Source organism: Gymnodraco acuticeps, unplaced genomic scaffold (assembly GCF_902827175.1).
Source record: "Gymnodraco acuticeps unplaced genomic scaffold, fGymAcu1.1, whole genome shotgun sequence".
Classification (NCBI taxonomy): Eukaryota; Metazoa; Chordata; class Actinopteri; order Perciformes; family Bathydraconidae; genus Gymnodraco; species Gymnodraco acuticeps.
In genome coordinates this window covers 4,018,601-4,041,178 of record NW_022990125.1, presented here as the reverse complement: position 1 = coordinate 4,041,178, position 22,578 = coordinate 4,018,601, and the positions used below count along the sequence as shown (strand labels likewise).

Here is a 22,578-nt window from a genome sequence, read left to right as displayed (position 1 = left end):
CAAACAACACACTGGCAATGCGTGATCTATAACATTGCATATAGGAAAAAGTAAACAATATATCAACTATCTGTCAGCTCTTTACTACAATGTGGATATTTGGCTTATCCCCACTAAAAACAATTAAAACAAATCTTTGTTAAAAATAACCCGTTCTCTAATTTGACAACCATTACAACCATAGATTCAGTTGTTCTTTTTTCAGATAGTTTGGAAGCGTTAGTTTGGACAGTGGGCGTGGCCACTCCTCTCTTCTGGTCCCTCCTTTCTTACTCGAGTAGCGCTCCCGTCTATACTCCCTATCTTTGACAGAGTCAGCCGGTTGGACTGCATTTCTGACCGGCGTTGCGTGGTGTTTACAATTTTTTCCTCCGTCGGCCGTCTTTCTCACCTGCTGACAGCGAAGAGAAGAGGACACTGTAGCTAGGCAGCGACTGGACATCATCTGGGAGGCGTATGTCTGACAGAGATCCGCCTGCCCGTTAACGGTGACTGCGCTGTTTATCTCTCGCTCCATCTGTTTATCTGACTTGGAGCTCCGTCAGTATCCGTGTTGAATTTTCTGCTGGCAAACATGAGCGGCAGAGTCGAAGACCTGAGTCCTAAACAGGCGGAAGCACTGGAGCAGGTACGTTTATTAATATTAATTGTGCTTTGTACTGTAGTAACCTATCTCCTTACTTGAATACGCTTTCTAGGAATCCCATTATGAATGTTATATAATCTCTCTGGTTAAGCACGTGTGTAATAATAAACGATTGTCTTTTAAAGGGTTCGTTCGCTTTCCTACATTCTTCATGCTTAGGGTATTGAATCTTTTGCGTTTTAGCCATAATTAATTTATAAGCCATTATTAAGAACAAGTTAGCTGTCTAAAGACTGCAACTAACATTTATTTTCTCGATTATGTGATTCAGCATTTTGACTATAGCAGGTCAGAAAGTAGTTCCCATTAAAATGCCCCAAATGATCAAATCTGTTTCCTCCCACCAGGTCTGAACCCCCAATATATGTATTTTCTATTATATATTTGAACAAAACATTTTTTTTTTTACATTTGATCATCTGGAACCAGAATATTGTTGACAATTCCACTTGAAATTATGAATTAGTAATACAAGAATCGAATTGTTGTCTTAGTGAATTGAGTAATTGATTAAATGTTACAGATTTCGCATAAAGTAGTAGTATAATAATATAATAATAAAGCCTTTTCCAAGTGAGAGGGGCAAATCATTTTTATTCACAAATGTTCTGAAAATTCAATTTGAAGTCTTCAGTCTTCTTTATCTCCAAACAAAACCACAGTCATTACTATGTATAGCAATTCCTTAAGTGATTTGAACCATTCATATATTGGCATTTGGCTTTTTAAGTTGAAATTTAAACGATTATCAAAAATATTGCTACATACTATTGAGAAAGCATGAATCAATACATTTTTTACAACGTACTTTATTATTATCCATCAACGTGCTACAATTAACTATCAATCAAAACTAATGCAGCAAACTATTTTTGGTTAGACACATTATTTAAGCATCATCTCAGTTTTCAATCAATGATTTTATTTATTTTTCCCGCTACTGCATTACAATATAGAAACCTTTTTATAAGTCTGTAAGCTGTACGTTTACATAAGAGGAATTTCACTATATATCAAAAACTACGTGGCTACCGGTTTTTTAAGCCCCTTCCTGTTTCAGCCTGACAATGCCCCCGTGCACCTGAATGAATTGAACTTGTCCTGACCTATCCAGCACTTATAGGATGAATTCAAATATTGACTGAGACTCAGTTGCCTCAAAACAACTCACTAATGCTCTTTGTCTCAACCTGCAGCCAGGTTCCACATCTAGTGTGAAGTCTACAACCAGAAGAGATAAGGCTGTTATAGCTGCACGGCAATGCCCATGGCTTTGGTAGTATTTTTTTCAGAAATAAATGAAACTGCTTGCAGCTTCCTACGTTTTAATATTTGCTGGTTTCCTTTTCTGCTATTATAGTAAACAAACAAAACAGTGAATGTAAATATGAAATGCCTCTGTCTATTTTTACTTCCAGAACATATTGACATCACTACATAACACTCATCTATTGGCTAGCGCTCCAACACATTTCCCATATGGGGCGGGACATCTCCAAGTGGTTGACCAATCACAACAGAGCTGGCCAGCTATCCAATCAGAGCAGACTGGGCTCTGGTTTCAGACAGAGGGTGAAAAGAGGTGCTGCAGCACAGGCAGGATGAGAACAATAACATTAAAGCATGGAGACATGTCCCAGTAGAGACACTACATACTGATATGAACCCTGACAATGAGCATAATAGGGCCCTTTAAGCCATTAGTATATACATAAGTATTTCAGGCTCCCTGGAAGCAAACAGGGAATGTACATGTGTCAAAGCTGAAATGGCATCCCTTGGGGGACATTTCTCAACCTTGCTCTCAAAGTGTGTAAAATGATTTGTCACAGTCACATATTTTAGCAGCCTTAGGAAATAAATACTCATCTGAAGAAAAAAAAAGTACTGTATTCTTTTTCTTTCAGTGTCATCGACTGTAAGTATAGCGTTAAACATTTCCTTGAACGTGTTTTCCTAGTCCTGAAACCTCTGTGATTTTCCTTTTTAGTAAATTGTGTCCATCATTTGCTCTTCTTCTCTCCATCCTTTGGCCTCAGTTTCGAGAGAGGATACAAGATATTCTACCTCAACTTCCTGCACAGCATGATCACTTCCTGTTACGCTGGCTCAGAGGTGAGTTGGGAAACCTGAGGCACCTGCTGCTTTCCCTGACCACAGCTCGCACCTACAGGAAAACCAATACCCTAAAAACCCTATTATCCTGTGCCTATTTGCCTACATTCAATTGCATGCATTCACATTGAAAATATGTCGGTGCCGTTAAGCTTATGCAAAAAGCAGAAGTTGCCGTGGTTTATTGCGTGAAAGGATATATTGCAACACATTGTACACACTTGATTTGCAAGGGTTGAGAAAGAGACTCACATGTTTTGCAAGCCTTACTGTGATTGCTCAAACTTCAGATGAAGAACCAAGCCAGGTTAAAACGCAAGAAGAATTGACTAGACTCACAGATTATTTGTATTGGATAGGTTGATGTTGGGTGACGGCAGGTTTTGCTGTAGGCCTTAATGCAAGTTCTAAAATGATTTGCACTGGATTGCGACCTGACTGGACACCTTAATTACCCTTAAACTAAAAGTGAGGTTGCTATGCAGGGTCAGCATCATCAGACTTGCAGTGCCAATACTGTAAGGCACAGTAGCTAACAAGCTCATTACCTCATCGTTTTTAATTGGTTAATTTATCTATTGATTTTCTGCTAACTATCTGCGTAAGGTCACATTTATTTAATGTATTATATCATAGGAACTAGGACACTCCGATACCCCCTTTTCAATGAGTTCCGAACCCTTTTGCTTTTCTACTGCCCATAGCCCATGTAGTGCCACCCTATACGTCGCTGACTTTCTCTGAAACGCCACTCGCAGTAAGAACAATGGCGGACTGCGTTGGGTCGATGCTCATGTTGATATTCTTACAAGAACAGATTAAATTGAAGCACGACTTCTCCAACTTTATACTCTCCTCCAGAGTGCCGTGGTTCAGCCGCGTTTGCTGACTCCAGGAGAGGAGCTCGTCCACCGTCGTTCAGCCTACTGTTTACAGCGACTGCTGCAAAGTAGTAATTCACTGTGTGACTGTCACACATGCAACATCCCCTGTTGCATATTTCCCATCCCCATAAGTGTGTTTTTTTTGTTTGAAATGACACTGTTTGGCATCATAACGGTGGTATCAAAGTTTCTCTGGTGATGATGATAGCATAGCCACTGAAGCTAGTCTGACTACTTGTTGCAATCATATTGTGGGAGAAGTCATTTGCTACTGGCATATTTTACCGACTAATGCTTCATTATGATCTTACTTGTGATAGAGTGAAACCTGTGTAGCCCACGTACTGATTACACCTGATAGCAGCTATAATAAAGAAAAGAACAGGAAAACGTATGCTGCTCTTCAAAACGGTCAATAATAACAAACGGCTGATCATTACAATTATTGAAAAATAAACCGTTTCCCATGTATGCCTAGTTTATGTTGCGTGACTTCATATATGTGTGTTTAAATCATAGACTGTATGGTTTAAATATGTGTATGGTTGCGTTCTAGTCACTTTGCAATCTGAGCGCTATTACTGGTAACAACTTTATTATCTTCACCGTACTCGCAATGAACGGAAAAGGTCAACTTGTTTACAGAGGTAGTTCTTTTTTTACTTTTCCTTGAGGGTCTAAAGTCAGAGGGTGTCGTTTTCTCATACTGATATTCTGCACAAACTGTGCTGTTGTATTTACTGTATAGTGTCCTTACTGCAGTGATTCTCAAAGTGGCGGGCGCGCCCTCCCAGGGGGGCGCAGAGGCATGACAGGGGGGGCGCGAGAGACCAGGGGGGAAAATGGTTATTAAAAAATAAAAATAATAAAAATAATAATAATCATATTTTGAAAAATTATTGATTGAAAATAATATAATACAGTACAGTACTATTACGTCTGGTTCTCTGTGTTTCATTAAAGCTTGGCTCTGTGTGTGTGTGTGTGTGTGTGTGTGTGTGTGGAACGAGCCATTTTGTGTGCACTCACTTATAGAGAGAGAGAGCGCACCGGTACCGGAGATCGTAGTTGTTAGCTTCTGGTGCTAGCGAGCTACGCTAACGGATATACTGTAAGGAGTTTTTTCAACAACAAAGTGGAGGAGAGTCCTCCCCTGTCAGACTGAGAGACTCAGTGAGCTAAAGGAGTCTCTCAGTGTTATCTCAGTGGGTCTCAAACGTTTTGGTCACCATTAATGTAAACAATTATTTCCGAGGCACACCTTTATATGATCATTATAGTTATAAAAAAATAAGAGAATACATTAAAAACAGTTATGAAATACTATATGACAGTAAAAAAAGAATAAAGTTTAAAAGGGGAGTGATTTGTAAAATATCCATAAAGAAATAGTAAATCTGTTTCCAGTTCTGTTTCAAATGGGTGTTGAGAGATGTCCATAGATCTCTTCATTTTGCTCTCAAAGTGCACCAGATTGATGCTTTTAACTTCAATATTTAAAAATCTTCCCTGGGGAGCTTGCCCCCGGACCCCCCTATGTGAGGTCCACACATCACCTATAAAAATAGCACTTTAACCCTGCTTACACCTATATGCCGTGAGCTGATTATCGAGCCTTCATTGTGACAGTCGCGGGTAGGCCTACACTGTGTATATGCGTGGGGAGTGTTGCAGTAGAACATTCAACTGTAGCTCCCGGTACATTAATGGGAAACCCTAAATGTTTGAGCACCCTCTATGAAACGTCAAGCTACCCCACAGCACCCCAAAATAAATCTCTGGCGTCGCCACTGAGCCTGACTATTTGTGTTGGGGGGGCCCGACTTTTTTTTTTCTCCAAAGGGGGGGCCTGACAGAAAAAGTTTGAGAACCACTGCCTTACTGTAAGGCAATTATTATATGTACAGCACTTTGGCTCGACCAAAAATCGTTTTAAAAATGTGCTATATAAATAAAACTTGATTTGATTTTTTATATAAACTGCTGGGAAATACTGAAAAAATATATGTAAAATAATGAATCTGAGCCACATCATCCCTGATGGTTTTCCATCTGAAGCCCTGTTGGAGTTGATGTGTTCAGCAAGAGATAAAGGAGGCCTTGTTGTGATTAGTTCTGCAGCAGAGGACTAGCAGTCTGTGTTTCAGGCTAATCCAGAGCTAATCGCATTAAAGATGGACAAGCGTTCTTCCAGTAGACGCTCTGCTGTTGCTCTGGTGGCTTTGTGTTCCCTAGACCAGAGTCCTGCATCGGGTAGGGTACCCACGGGTACCCGACGGGTGACCCGCAAAAAAGGTGATTCGCGGGTGGTATTTTTTCAAACGCTTTTTTCCGGGTTCGGTTCTGGGTAAAACAAAGATGATGCGGGTCGGGTCGCGGGTATTGCATAATAAATATATTAAAATAATAATAAATTAGTTTAATGTTTAAAATCCTCAGACCTCTCCCCCGCGGGACCGCGCATAATCATAACCTCTGCAGCGCATCAATCTGCTGCTGTGCGCGCCACATTCGAAATGGCTGAGGTGGAGCTCTCTAGCGGAGAATACAGCATTTTCAATAACACTTCCTCAAGAGCGAAATCCAACGTCTGGGAGGCTTTTTGTGTCATCCTAGATGGAGGAAATAACCAACATCCCACGCTTTCTGAGACAAATATGAAACTGCGTGTGTTAATAATTGCACGTTTTCACTGCTCATAGGCTATGCGGGTTCGGGTCGGGTTGCGGATCTTGTGCCGACGGGTCGGGTCGGGTTGCGGAACTAATTGGCAATATGTGCGGGTAGCGGGGCGGGTTCGGTATTGCACGTCGCGGGTTCGGTATTGCACGTCGCGGGTGCGGGGCGGGAGCGGGTCTTGAAAATCAGACCCGTGCAGGACTCTGCCCTAGACTAGAGGGTGAAATGATTTCATAAGAAGAGCGCAGTGGCAGTGTAGGCAAATTGTTCTCTTTAATGAAACCGTACAAAAGGATAAAGGTCAGCGTCACAGCTAGAAAGGTGGACAATGTGGTGCCTGTTTGGCCTATAGCTCTGAATGATTCAAGTAATTTCACTTTCTATATGAATATAGAGATGTTTCCCATCCAGGGGCGCCGTAAGGGGGTGAAAAGTTAGGACGATTTTAAGGGCCTGTGACTGACTGGGGCCCAAACTATTTCAGAACATTAAGAACATTTTTTTTAAGTAACCTTTCATCAATCATCAATAATTAACATTAATAGGACGTTATTGCTCCCATTTTTCATGAGATGAGTGTGAGGGGTAGGGTTAGGGTTAGGGGTAGGGTAATGTTGTGAATCGAGTGGCCTGTGTTCGTCGTCCATAACATACGCCTGCCCATACCATAACCCCACCACCACCATGGGCCACTCGATTCACAACATTACCCTACCCCTACCCCTACCCCAATGTGATATATTTTCATAGGGCCCAAAATCCCTGGCGGCGCCCCTGTTCCCATCTTATATACTCTTTATGATTCCTGGTTGGATGCAAACTGCATTTTGTTGTGCAATGACAATAAAGTTGAATCTAATCTAAATCTAATCTAATCAGTTTGGCTTTGGGAATACATGAGAGAATAGCCCAGTCCAGGTCATTGATTTAAAGCAAAAAGCCTGAGGTGGCACACAGTGAGCTCTAACGATTGACCTCATCATTATCTAGATCTCAACAATTATTTAGCCCTGTCTGAACTGATTTCAATATATTTAGTTAAAGAGGCCTTATTGTGCTTTGTTCTGGTTTTCCTGTATTGTGTTGTGTGGATTTTGTGTGTAAATGGTCTGCAAAGGCTAAAATCCCAAAGTTCCCTCTAGAGCAGCGGTTCCCACTCTTTTTTCAACTCAGGGCCCACTTAAGAATCACATTTTTTTTCGTGGCCCATATTCAACCATAAACAATACGGAGGCTAAACATGTGACACGTTGTAAATCCAGTATAACAGCCTGCTGTCAAGGACTGTAATGACCGTTGCTAAGGAGGATCGAGAAAGAGAAAGGAAAAGAGGTTAAAATAAAGAGAAATCTTAATGATGAAAATGTTTCCACACAAAACATAATGCTTTGCAAATTATTTGGCGGCAAATATTGAATTTACATTCAGTTAATAAATTAAACCCTTTACTATTTTATTTGGGCTTTTAGATGAAGACCGCACACAGTTAATAAATATAACTATTCTTCTGGCTAAAATGCATATTTTTAAAAGTCAATCAAGGAGTAATCTTAATTTAAGGTGTTTGAAGAGTAGATCAAAAATACAATTTATTTAGAAAAAAATTATTGCCACAAAAAATCAAAGGCTGAACATGCCATGAAATGGGAAATAATGAGCTCGAACGAAGAGTGGGATTAAAGAAACAATAAATATGCTCGCCATGTTGTGCTTTTGGTGGTTTTTGGTTGTCAACCTATTTTTGTTTGTGAAATGTTGAAGTGATCCTGACTGTATATTTATTTCTCCTGTTTTTGTTTTGTTTTTGTCTGAGATGGGAATGTCATCTCCTATATGTTATTGCTATGTCCGTGTTTGTGTCTTTAGCCTGTACAAAATAAAAATAAATATATTTGGCGGCCCACTTGCAATGCCTTCGCGGACCACTAGGGGGCCGCGGCCCACAGGTTGGGAACCGCTGCTCTATAGGGAGTTTCTCTCTGACACTCCTCCCCAGCCCTTTGTTAACCTATGTGACATAGTGACATCACTATGAAACACTCGCCCTTCTATTGGCTAGCGCTACTACACATTGTACGTGATAGGTTAAGGGGCGGGACATCCCTAAGCTTTGACCAATCACAACAGAGCCGTTCATCACAGCTCCTTTATAGACAGTGGCCACAAATGACCAATCAATGTCTGAACAGGGCTTAGTCAAAAATAAAATATCTGAACTCAGCTTAAGTTGTTGCTCTCTTCGTATAAGAGGTATCAAATCATACTACTAGCTGCTTTTTGGCTGTCTAACAATTACTTTGCAACAGTAGAAGGTTTCAAGAACAGATTTCAGGTGAGCTCTTGGCTGGCAGTAGATAAATGTAAACCAGTTATTAAAACCCTCCTGTTGTCTTCAGGTCAAATCTGACCGATTTACTACTTTCATCAATCATAACTTTTTGGTTTTACATTTGATTGCATTAAGGCTTTATGATATCCTTCACAGTAGACATTTGAACATATACAATTGCTGATCACCACTTTCATTGCATTTTGGATGATTTAGTCAACTTTGTAACACACACACACACACACACACACACACACACACACACACACACACACACACACACACACACACACACACACACACACACACACACACACACACACACACACAGAACCATTTGATACATTTCCCGCTCTTATGTGCCCATCCCCCCACATGGATCACACCTGGCACACGCAATACATATTCAGTGTCTATTCTTTGTATATTTCCTGCAGGTTTTCATGTATACCAGTAGTCTGATACAATATTTACAGTTTGAAAGGGTGTTGACATTTGGTGATGATTAATGGTTTTTGTGTTAATGTAATAGCAGTTAAAACAGGACCGGTCAAATTTGACTGCGAACACCAGAGTAAGGGGGGGAAACGAAGACAATAGGAGGGTTAAGTGTATGAACTATCACAGCTATATGCCTTGAGGTAGGCCTACAGGGCGTAGCTCTACACTTTCCTCTGCCAAGGTTTCATATTTCTTGTCATGTTATGGTTGAAATAATGGGAATCACAGCGACTGACTGTGGGAAAGATTCAACTATAACCTGTTTCTGTCTGCCAATGAATGACCCTTCTCCTCTTTCTCAGGATAACCTACTTGCTTGTTAAGCCTCTAAGTCTCAGACGATTCCCTCCAATTGGGCGTACACTGTATTTATCTCTGAGGAGCTCCACCTTAAAAGATAAAAGCGGTGTACATGACACCAATTCATTCTGTTCTGGAGAAACTGTAGAACATATTGACCTGAATTTGGTGAAATACACTTTCGCAAACAGCAGCTTTTTATTAAAAACTCTTGAAGTTGGATTTAGTTAAAAGAGAGTAGTCTTTTCCACATCAATGTCAAATGTATATTTTTTTACTCTATCTCGACGTTCTAATGACTAAAAATGTTGTGACTTTCGCCTTCCTTTGACTTTGCAGAGGTATAGACACGTAGGGCTATTTGCTATGTTTGCTTCTAGCCAAGATTGATACTTGTTATATTTAAAGGCATCTAAAAGTCTAAATCTAGGGCCACCAGTGGATGATTATATAATCACGAAACCCACTGTCCCTTTTTGTTTTATTAAACCTGGACCAGTGGTGGGAGAGATATTGGTTTGTTAAATGTTATCAGATAATTGTTGTTGTTCATCGTACTGGCCTCAATATGAACCTTTATCACAGCTTAAGATAACGTTTCAGAGAACTGCACCACGCTTGTCTCTCTGTCCTGGGTGGTGGATCCTGCCTTAAGGTTTTAGGAACTGAGTGTGTTGTATGCTTATAGGCAAATAATGATTTATGATGTTGGGCTACATAAAACAGTTGTCATGTAAGTGTCATATATCGAATATACAGTGCTTTCCTTCCAATAAGACCCCATTTTAAGAAGAAGTTATCAGAGTAATCCTTATTAATGACTCAAAATAATGCACAGCCTGTAACCTGCTCTGTGCTTTGTAATTGTCACTATGTCCTGGTTAAGGTGGCAGATTGGAGCATATAGTTAGGAGTATAATCTGCTGTTGGAGTGCGTGTCACTTCCACAGCGCTGTTGTTCTGTTCCAGAAGACATTAAGCTGCAGAGATAATCACCTTACATGGAGCATTAGGACTATTCTGGATCAGTCATACTGACACAGCTGTTTTACTCTGTTAGAGTCCAGGAGGTATTGTGGATGTTATGCAAGTTAATTCCCAGAGGGTATCAGTGAAGATTACGCAATTTCAATTTTTACCACTTCCCTAAATGTCCCACGTTCCTAAAAATCGCCTTGTGCCATTTATGGACCGTGGAGCCGCCGTATAACAATTATGGAGACACTTTTGAGGAACTGTTATATCATTCTTGCCAGTATTTGCACATTTTCACACTAAATGTAATATTTTGGTTTACTAGTGGTTTCCAAGTAACCCTTTTATTTTGGTTATACAACTTTAAAACAAGGTTTAGATCAACCAAAACAATACAGGATGTGGTGGTATCATTAGTTGCTGCTCTTCGTTTCCCTCTACATCTCTTATTTGTTGATATTAATGAATTGTTTCCTATTTTTAGAAGATGTAAAGATTGGGTCAAGTAAAGTGTGATAATATAGAACCTCTTATGCATACGTTATTATCGCACATGTTTGCTGGATATGATTATCATCATTTTGACCCATTTCCTTTTTTTTGGTCCTATTCACATCCAGTCTAATTTAGTTTTAAAATGTTTTAAACCTTTATTTATCCAGGTAAAATCCCATTGAGATCAATGATCTCTTTTTCAAGGGAGACCTGCAGCAGTAGGTTCCACAAGAAGACATAAAAACATAAACAACAGAACAACAAAAGGACATCATACAGCAAAATGTACAGGGATTATAATTTACATATCTAACCACATGTACAGGTACCAACAGCATCTGATTTTGTAGCATCCAACCGAGCTTTAAAAACATGTAGTGGTACTAGCTTGGTAATTTTCCATTCTTTTTGCAGACTGTTCCATGTTAGTGGAGCTGCACATAATAACTTTGAATGAGACAATCAAACATACTTACAAACATTATTGACACGTACGTGAGCTACTTCTCCTAATTCCCTACATTTTATTCAAGTTTGAATTTCTTTTGATAAAATGTATTGTTGGAATCCCACTCTAATTGGGTATCTTCATTTTATTTAATGACAATCATTTATGGATCTCTCTACAAATCATGCCTTATTTTCCTTGCCTTTTCTTTTTCAGCCAGAAACTTCAATACTCAGAAGTCGGAGGCCATGCTGCGCAAGGTAACAAGTTCAGCTTCTCTGTTGAGTAGGACAGGACATTTTACAGTACCTGCTTGTGTCAGGCTCTTGTAGTAGTGCAATAAAAAGCAGGTTCTGAATTGAAAGCAAAGGTGCGTCCATTATCTCTTTTAGTCAATTATTTGTATGTGAAAATGCAATTTGCAGCAGCACAGACGTGCCATCAGCTAAGGAGGGCCTTCAGATTAGAGACGGGCCGTGTGATAAGGCGTGGCTGTGGGGAAACTGTGTCATCACAGCAGGCTGAGGAGATAAGATATAGATAAAGGGATTCAATGAGTGATTACCAAGAAATAATAATATTTACCAACACAGTCCAGTGTTTCCCCTAGGATGGAGTCATAGCAGCGGTGCTAAGGCACGCGGGCCTAGCAAAATGTGAGCGCGGAGCGCGTGGAATTTTTTAGTGTGTGCGCGTGCGAAGTGCGCCCCGCCAATATGTTTCTAAGTGTCTGCCAGCACAAGAAAGGCTCTTGAGGCTCTACTGGTGTATTTTGCTAAATCACCTTTATTAAACATACATACTACACATCCACATAACAAACAATCAAAATCAAATGTATGCAATTTAATTATTTGAACCTGCTTTATTTATTATTTTACACCCCCAGTGAGACTGTGGCCGTTTCTCAATGTTGAGTAAAGCTGCTCCAGAGCCACTATTTCAAGCATACTACGTCATCGAGTGGCGCCGAATCACTGTTTAAATGCCCAGTGCTACCAAGCAAGCCTCCTCGATATTGACCTGCTGCAGAGCCACTATTTCAAGTATACTACGTCATCGAGTGGCGCCAAATGCTGGGCATTTAACATGCATTTAAACAGTCCTTTGGCGCCACTAGATGACGTAGTATACTTGAAATAGTGGCTCTGCAGCAGGTTTACTCGACATTGAGAAACGGCCCATGTTGATTTTATAGCCACTAACTAAAGCTGCACCAACTGATGTTTGGGGTCTTTACATATATCCATGTTTGAGATGGAAGTACTTTTGCAAGTGAAATACTTTTTAACACTTATCCACCAATGAGCTAAAGCACATTGTAGGCTAACATAAGGGAAGCTAACAGAAGCAGTGGCTAGTACTTAACATTGTCACTTTTCTTCATTAGCATGAGGCTAATTGTTAGCCAGTTTTACAGTTAACTGAGGTTTCTCTCAACATACGTTTGCCTTGCAGGCATTTTTATGAGATTACACACGAACAGGGTGTAACTGTAGCTTTGATCTTTGAACAAACCATGACTAACTAACACTCCATCAGAACTTCACCACTTGGTTTATGTTATCTTTTTGAATTTCTTGCCCCAGTATTCAAAATGTGTATGTATAAATAATAAGATGATTAGCGTATTACAAATGATCTTTGGTCCCCTTTGATGGTGTGTTTGAGGTTTTAGGCATGTACAGTATACCGGTACATTACTGATCCCCTTCCTGCTGAGGGTTCAGCTTTAGTTTCACCTGCTGTCTGTTACCTCCTAAGCCACTTAAATCACCACATTGTGCTCAGGCCAATCTGCCACTGTACAAGCAGTCTGTCATCAGGGAACAAAACTACAACCTCACTTGAATGTACTTAAAGTTAATATGCACCTGTCTTTTCTTCCAGCATTTGGAGTTCAGGAAACAGATGAAAGTAGATGCAATAATCACCGACTGGCGTCCACCAGAGGTAAACACTAAACCCTAAACCAGGGGTGGGGAACCTTTTTCCTCTCAAGGGCCATTTCAATGTTTTCAACATCCTCCGAGGGCCGTACAAATTATTGACCTCTGCTTAAAAATACTAAAATCACAGCCCACTAATTTCACCTTTCTTTCATTCTGTGCAAAGAAAAAGCAACCTCTTAATCCAGATATCTCACCATGACTCACGCATGCATGCACGTGCACGGTGTGGCATGACCACCAAAACAGAAAGATATGGACACAAGATGTGTGCAAATTTATTTAGAGTCCTATCCATGTGAACATGATTTAAGTGGGGGGAGACCTAACCTCCTCTATGGGGGTCCGGGGGCATGCTCCCCCGGGAAGATTTATTTTTTAAATGTTGAAGTTAAAAGCATCAATCTGGTGCACTTTGAGAGCAACATCAGGAGATCTATGGATACATCTCTCAACACCCATATGAAACACAACTGTAAGCAGATTTATTTTTCTTTATGGATATTTTACAAATCACTCTCCTTTCAAACTGTATTCTTTTTTTTACTGTCATATAGTATTTTATACCTGTTTACTTTATTCTCTTATTTTTTTATAACTATAATGATCATATAAAGATGTGCCTTTACCTCACTGGTTGTAGAAAAAGCTTCTTATATTCGTTAGCATAGCTAGCTAACCAGATGCTAATAACAACAAAGTTATTGTCTGTATGATCAGTATGACAGATCGCCACTGGGCTTTCAACTAAAACACAGCCACGCAAAAACTGCAGCATGTGTACGGCTCCTTATGGGTACTGCAATTTTTGGAAGTGCCGGAGCGGAGCTGCGTTCTGGTGCTCCCCGTCAGAACTACACCCCTGTCAGACTAGAAATATACCACGTGATGACACGTTAGGCTTGTGTTGTGTGCAAGGACCCTTGGCCAGGAAAAACAGGCACTCACTTGTTTAATTATTTTGCGGTCTAGATTTCTTTAATTTTTTTCTTTTTTGCGTGTGTTTATAAATTACCTCGAGGGCCACACTAATGGTCTCGCGGGCCGTATACGGCCCGGGGGCCGGATGTTCCCCATCCCTGCCCTAAACATTATAAACCCCCATTTTATAACGGCTCAACGCTAACTCTTCAATGCTGTTGCAAGTAGGCATCAGCTTTTGGTTGCCAAAACTGAATTTAGTTTTAATCAACTTACTTTTGAGTATCTAAGATACTCCGTCGTATTACTTAAACAAACTTGACATGTTTAAACGTCATGTTTCTGTTGTACAGGCTTTGCAGTATAGTTTTCTGTCCAGCTAAAAGGTGCTGGGACACTTAACGCTTAACTCTTGTTACAACATGCAAGGAAACATTCCCAAGAAACCCCACAATTAACAGGGTAAGATGAATAAACCTCTGGCAGAGCAACATAGGAGGAATCTCTTTCCTAAGACAGACAGACATGCAATATATGTTGTGTGTATAGATTACAAATAAAGATAATAAATTATCCTGATGAGTTGAAAAATGCTCCTGTGTGATTAAACTCACCACCGCACATGCGGGGTTGTCTGGGTCTGACATAACAGCAATATTTAAATATCTATAATGCAACAAACATAATGAATGAAGTAATTAAGTACCAGTTTTGATGTTTGCTATTCCCATTTGTTTAATGTTAAATAGTGGATGCCCTATTGTCAACCCAGAGCCAATGGCAGCCTGGCAGCCTGGCAGCTGTTACTTTCATTACAGAACACAACTAATGGAACCATCTTAAATGACTGCTGTTTGCAGGTGATAGAGAAGTATCTGTCCGGAGGGATGTGTGGTCACGACCGGGAGGGCAGTCCCGTCTGGTATGATGTCATCGGCCCTGTGGACCCTAAAGGCCTCTTCCTGTCTGCATCCAAACAAGACTTCATCAAGTCCAAGATCAGAGACTGCGAGGTCCTGCAGCAGGAATGTGACGTCCAGTCGCAGAAGGTTTGAGAACACCGACGTAGGACAGAGAACCAGTGCTACTGATCACACTTTTAATGTTATTGTATGGTTCCACCAATTTAATTTCCCTGTCTTTCTGTCCCCAGCTTGGGAGGAACGTTGAGTCAATCACCATGATCTACGACGTAGAAGGTCTGGGTCTGAAACACTTATGGAAGCCTGCTATAGAGACATATACAGAGGTATGGAGAGATGCCCTTACAGTACACTGTAGATGTAAAGCTCACAAAACGTATATTAGAAGTGTACCGTGCGTCAAACATGAATGAATACATGATATGTTTCTCTGTGTCACCAGATCCTCCAGATGTTTGAAGCCAACTATCCAGAAGGCTTGAAAAGGCTTTTTGTCATTAAAGGTACATTTGGCCTTTAATCGATTAATGATGAATTGATTCCACCTGCGGTTCTTTATTCAGCTTCTTTTTTAAATAATTTGACCCTGTTTTTGTGGAGCCAGAGTTTATCTTATCACTAGTGAACATTTAGTTAACACTACATTTGTTCTCTTGCAGCTCCTAAACTCTTTCCTGTGGCTTACAACCTCGTAAAGCATTTTCTGAGTGAGAACACGAGACAAAAGATCAATATCCTCGGGGGTAAGACAGAACATCATATTTGAGAGAATATTGCACCAAATCGAAACACTTTGACCTCCCTTGTTTCTGATGAAATGACCGTTGTTGTTCCTACAGCTAACTGGCAGGAGGTTTTAATGAAGTACATTGATGCAGAGGAGCTGCCGGTGATATACGGTGGTAAACTGACGGATCCTGATGGAGATCCTCGCTGTCGCACCATGGTGAGTCTGTGAATCAGAGCATGTAACATACTGACATCACTACACACGCTTCTATTGGCTAGCGCTCCTACACATTGCACGTGATAGGCTAGGGGCCAGGACATTTCCAACACTTTGCTAAGCAGTTGACCAATCACAACAGAGCCGGCCAACTAACCAATCAGGGGAGACTGGGCTCTGGTTTCAGACAGAGGGTGAAAAGAGGTGCTGTAGCACAGGCAGTATGAGAAATGGAAACATGTCACAGTGGGGACACAAAACTAAAATATGAACCTGAAAATGAGCATGATATGTCCGCCATAAAAATAATATTGAACATTTCATGCCTTGTTGTTTATTTTCACATGTTTGGATCATGTGCTCATGTAGTTTGGCAGCTTACAGCTTTGCTTTAGTCAGGGACTGCCTGGCTAGCATGCTTGCTATGTATATGAAATGTGTTGGTAATGCAACGCCACATTCAGGCTCCAAACAGGCCAAACTGAACACAGTGGATCAGACGTTCTCTATAAAATGTTAACGCTGCCGTCACTGGCTGTGGTGAGGCTCCTGTTACACATGAATAAGCCAGTTTGATCACAGAAGGTCAATAACAATACAGGACATTACTGGACTGGCAGAATGAATCAACTTTGCCAGTTGCATTGAACTATTGGTTTGCTGCACAGACAAATTAATTGTAATAACTCCCACTTCACGCCGCACCCCTGCCTCGCTGCGTAGAGATGGTAACAGCCCTCAGCACGAGGGATGTAGTATAGAGCGACACATGCAGAGCAGCTTGGGTAGTCGCGCTTATAGACAACGCTTTAGACGAGAAAACTGACCGTGCGTTTGTCACCATTTCCGTAGATAAAAAATTGGGCGGAGGAGAAATGAGGATCAGGAAGAGAGAAATTCATTACGGCTGCATTCAAGATTCAAGGAATTGAGATGCTCAGCCTCTAAGTGTTTTCTTTTTTCTACCCTTTTAAAAAAATCTCCTTTAGCTACCTGTGTCTTGAGTTTCACTGACTGTATTATATTAGTTTGGTCGTAGGAACTCGAGTTACCATAATAAAGGAACAGTGTGGCATTTGGGAAATGCGCCCATTCTCATGCTTTGCTAACACGAGTTGGATTAGAAGATTGAGTTTACACTTATGTCTGTTAACCATATGAAGCTAAAGACAAGAGACAACTAGCTTATAGCCTAGCACAAAGGAATGGAAGTGGTGGGAAACTGCTATACTGTTAGTGATTCAAGGAGGCCACAGCACCTGGCTAAAATAGTCCCACATGTCACTCAAACACAATTAATCAATGTTACACTTTAGATTTTGTTGGGAGGAGCCAGGCTATTTCTTTTACCGTTGTTCCTAGCTTTAATGGTGCGCTAAGTTTACATTTGAGTACATTTCCAAAATGATGAGTTGTTCCTTTAAGAGTTGGGCATCATTTATGGGCCTTAATAAATACAATTATATTGTACAACTTGTTTGGAAATTTGATTTAATTAGAATTTTAACTTTTTGGTAGAGTTCAGTGAAACATTGATCAGTCACATCATCAGTGTGCATTTCTCTGCATATTCAGGACTCATTATTGTCGGTTTTATAGCAAACATGTTCTGTTATGTTAATATCATAGGAGGATCCTGTCTGTTTTGAATTGCAGTGATGTGAAGCACGGAGGCTCCTATAGAAATATAATATTGCTTCTTTAAAACAACCATCAAGCCTTATACATCTTGTACGGTAGTTTTTTCCTCACGCTTATCCTCGTAGAGGTTTAGTGAAATCTCTGCACTGTAAAGAATTTAAAATCAGTAGATGTCCAATAATGTGTTGCTCTATAATGGACTATATGACAATGCTTTTGTTTTTGTATCTTTTCTTTTTTGTGAGGTTGTTTGCAAGGAGTTTGACTTCCCTTATAATAACTTAGCTGTGTCTGACATCTATAATATATACACTATCTGTCATTCTGGATTGAAATCATCACACTCATGACATCTCTGCCCCTGTTGGGTGCTTCCCAGTACTGCACTGTGTAGTGTATTACTGGGACCAGTTGATTAGTTTGATATTTATGTGAATAAACAGTAAAAAAGAGGATTTTTTTGTGCAAAAATATTTTAAATAACAAGCATTCAGAACATGTCACGAAGTAAGTGATGGCTTTCTATTTTTCTTCATTTCTCCTTCCCGCAATTTTTTTACATTTCATATAATCACGTTTTTGACATCCGACTGACTGTTTATGCACTCGTTGCAGATACACCACGTGAGCCCTGTCCCCCCCTCCTACTACGTGCGGGACCATGTGAAGATGGAATACGAACAATGTACCACGGTCAGCCGAGGCTCCTCCCAGCAGCTGGACTATGAGATACTGTTCCCGGGCTGCGTTCTCAGGTCAGCTGCACGCCACATGCTTTCTGACTGGCAGCTGACCAGTTGGTGTTCAGTCATTTAGAGCTGAGGAAATGACTTGATTTACTCATTCGTTTATTAATAAGCAAATATTCACTGAATACAGCTTAAAGGATTTGAGTATTCGCTGCATACCTGTTTAATTGAACATCTCTGAGTTTTAGTTAGACCAAACAAGAAGCTTTTTGTGATCTTACGCTGTTTTTTTAAAACTGCCTTTTCACTATTTTCTGACATTTTACTGACTAAACAATTAATCAGTGCAAAGAAATGACAAGTCCAACAAGTTGTTACTCATATAGCAACTATAATAATAACAAGCGAAGCCAACAAAGAGTGCCACAAGTAATCTGAGATGAACAGCCTTTACACGAGTACTAATCTCTTTTTTAATGTAAATCTGCCTGGAGAGTGCATAAAGCCTTTTTACACAAAATAATGTTATTACATATAATTAAGTTAAGTTGTATTGATAGCTATATCTTTAAGATATATGAAGCTGATTAAGCATCACATGATTTTTTAAAAATATTTTAATGTTGCAATTTATTTATTAAAAAAAAGCTGTATTCACGATAATTATTAAAAGCGCATAATTACCAATATAAGAGAAGAATAAGGAGCATTAATTGTTTCAATGATCAATTTTATTGTGCTACCTCTTAAAGTTACTTATTTTAAGCACTTTCCAACAAATTAAATAATGTTTTTTCCATTAAAGTCACCCTTTTCCAACCAATATTTGTTATCACAGTGAGACTAGCAGTAGCACAATCAAATGAAGCTTAACAGATACATGCATATTTATTTTCTTTGTGTTGTGCTAATGTTAGGCCTTGGCTATGAAACACAAGGGACTTTTTGAAGTGCTTTCAATGGTGGTGCTTTTGTATTATTGTAATAGAATCAGGTCTGAGAAAAAGTCAAAGCAGTGTTAAGGAGAACCTTTTTCTTCTCATCCCATAGATGGCAGTTTGCCAGTGAAGGTGCAGACATTGGGTTTGGGGTGTTTGTGAAGGCTAAAAAGGGTGAAAAGAAGAAGGCAGCTCAGATGGAGGAAGTGGTGCTCAGCCAGCGATACAACGCTCACCTAGTGCCCGAAGACGGATCACTGACCTGTGAACGCCCGGGAGTCTGTGAGTAACCCAACACCCTGCATTCACCGGAGCTCAGAACTTTACAATGTGCTGTCTGAGAGGAGAGTAAGGTAAATGTACTGTTCTATTTTTTCTTCCACAGATGTTCTGAGATTTGACAACACTTACAGCATGTTTCAGGCCAAAAGAATCAGCTTTACCGTAGAGGTCCTGCTACCGGAACGCTTACAGTCCCCACAGAGCAACGGCGGCTCCAAAGACACCACCGTGCAAGCTGAGGGCAACAGCCAATCATAACCGAGAAGATGTGCCACTTCCATGTTGTTGGATAAAGCACAGCCTGACATACTTGAGTTAAAAAGGAAATGCAACATGCTGCCATTATCCAAAAAGTATTTCAACTAAGTCAGGTTCTTGGTGTTCAACCGTTTTAATCATTTTTTATGAAGTCATGTGTTGTCCATTTAGAAACATTAGTTAAACCACAGGTACTATGACCAAATGTATATGGACACATACACACATTTTGGGGCACTTTGAGTTATGGTTTTCATGGTTTGGACTGAGTTTTGATTAATAGAAAGGAAAATGCAAAACAAACAACAGTGTTCTTCCAACTTTGTGGTTACCGTTTATAGAAATGTCCCCATGCACAAAGACCAATAAAGGAGTCAGACATTACTACTGAACATCAGTGTTGGACCTCACTAAAGCCTAAAACCAGAGTAAATGCTGTTTTAGCAACAAATAATGTTCTTTGCTTTAAAATAAGGATATTAGACAATTACACATGGGTGTCAACATTCTTTTGGCCATACAGTTTATGATTGATGTTATTGTTGGTAGGAAAGATGTGAACCTTTGGATACTGATAGCAATTAGGAGGAATTTCCATAAGGAGAAATGTGCTGCAGTTAAAAAAATATTGCAAATATAAAAAAATACAATTGGGCCAAAATGATTGCAAATGAAGGAACATCTTCACCAACTTGATGAAACACACACAGCTGCATAAAAGAAACGCTGCACATCCAAAAGGCTGCTAGAAGCTGAAATCACAAGAGAAACAAGGACACTACAAAGTGATGCACACAGCTGGGACCGAAGCATCACTTGTTAAAGTGCAGCCCATTTCTCCTTATGGAAGTGTTATAGGCTGTTGCAGCGCGTTTGCATCTGTTGGTCACTGTAGGCTATAGCGACCTATTTTAGCTGCTACTAGCATAACAGAATCTAGTCAAGATGGCGACTGGTTTTGAGAAGGAAGAAGAATAGTTGGCATTCAAAAATACTATATATTTGTCAATGTTGTTGGAGTGCAATGCTAAATCTACAAAGATCCTCTTATGTGTTGACCGTTCATAGTTTTATTAAAGGACACCAAGTGAATCAAGTCACCATAGAGAAATAATATTTAATTCTATGCACAAAATCAATTTTCTGTACATGGTTTGTGGCATAAATAGTTATTTTCCATTACAGCCATTAACAGTAAAGGCATTCCAGTCTACTATATCAATATTTGTTGTTGCAAGAATATGAATATGTTGTTTGTTTTATGACTGAAAGAAAAAAAAGAAATCTAGAAATGAATATACCTTTTATATAGCCTACCGCTTTTTGCCTTAATGTTTGCTTAGAAATATTGTCAAATTAAAGTTGCACTGAAAATGTATTTAAGACCTAATTACACATAATTCAATTAAGTTGTATTAATCTTGAAAGCTGTTTACATTCAATTGCATTCCCTTGACATATAATCAATGCACGTTCATGGTTGCAACATTACTTTAAATATTTATTTCTTCATTCCTAATTTAATTTACAGAATTTCTTTTTTTTTCTTTAATATAATAGCAAAAATATTAAAGTCTATATATACACACTGTACAGTATATGATTAATCAGATACACACAATATTCATAGGAACTTGTCTGCAGTGAATTTAATGAAATATTTTACCGTCTCTTGACAATTACTGATTGTGGCAGAATAACAGATGTTCACATTATTTTCCTTTACATTTTGTACAATTCTCGGGCGACTTTTAAACATAAAGAAAATATGCTCTCTGTTATGTCTGTACTGTCCAAACTGTTGAATATTTTCACATGATGAAGATACTATAAAAACAATTGTAGGAGAAGTAAATAAATGTGTTACTACACTTAACATCTCTGCTGAATGTTTTTTTCTTCATGAAAGACTCCTTGAAACAACCATTAAAACACATCACTGTATTATTTAAAAGGGTATGTGACAGTGAAGAAAACAATTACAATGGGCGGCAGTAAGACTAGCGGTTTAGGTGTCTGGATGTAGGTGACACACAAATATAAAAAAAATGTTTTGGAATGAAATAACATGAAGAAAGCCCCCGTTTCTCATTTGGAGTAGTACTAATATGACAATCAACGTCATACAATAGCTAGGGAGAAAATCAAAGCAGCAGGTAGGCTACACCCATGCCTGCAAAAGGTGTTCACAATATAGCCTAGCTAGCGAGTTAGCAAACAGAGGAAATGTCTAATAATTCAGTCTCCTCTCAGCTCTTAAGCTCCCCCACCTTGTGTTGATTCATTATTTAACCACAAACTTTATTGTATAGCCAACCAATATCTTAATGTGTGCTTTTATCTTAATATGTGTAAATGTGTCTGTTGATTGTGAAGGATATACATATGTTATACATATTTTTATACATATCTGTATATTGTATAATTTTATATTCGGGATTGTTGGAAACGTCATTTCGATCTCTCTGTCTGTAAACACAAACCGAGTAAGATTACATTAAAGTTGACTTTGAACTTTAATGCTGTCTGTGATTTGAACACAAGAGGGAGCTCTCTAACCAGTGTTGACAATGTTCAAACCCCTTAGTTTAGCAAGTGGCTGAGGCCCGCCTCCACACAGGTTTTCCACTTATTCAATGCTCTCTCCTCCTGTCTCAAC

The 22,578-nt window shown here is 39.5% G+C and overlaps 1 protein-coding gene across 1 annotated transcript; it reads left to right on the top strand.

Annotated features, from left to right (window-relative positions):
* Positions 1 to 267: 267 nt before the first annotated feature.
* On the top strand, positions 268 to 21,795 carry sec14l8 (SEC14-like lipid binding 8). Its single transcript, XM_034216685.1, has 12 exons — positions 268 to 628; positions 2,686 to 2,761; positions 11,589 to 11,632; positions 13,263 to 13,325; positions 15,103 to 15,291; positions 15,396 to 15,491; positions 15,608 to 15,668; positions 15,825 to 15,908; positions 16,005 to 16,111; positions 18,368 to 18,507; positions 19,492 to 19,661; positions 19,765 to 21,795. The coding sequence occupies exons 1-12, from the start codon at positions 575 to 577 to the stop codon at positions 19,917 to 19,919; spliced, it is 1,239 nt and encodes a 412-aa protein (XP_034072576.1). The 5' UTR covers positions 268 to 574; the 3' UTR covers positions 19,920 to 21,795.
* Positions 21,796 to 22,578: the final 783 nt, after the last annotated feature.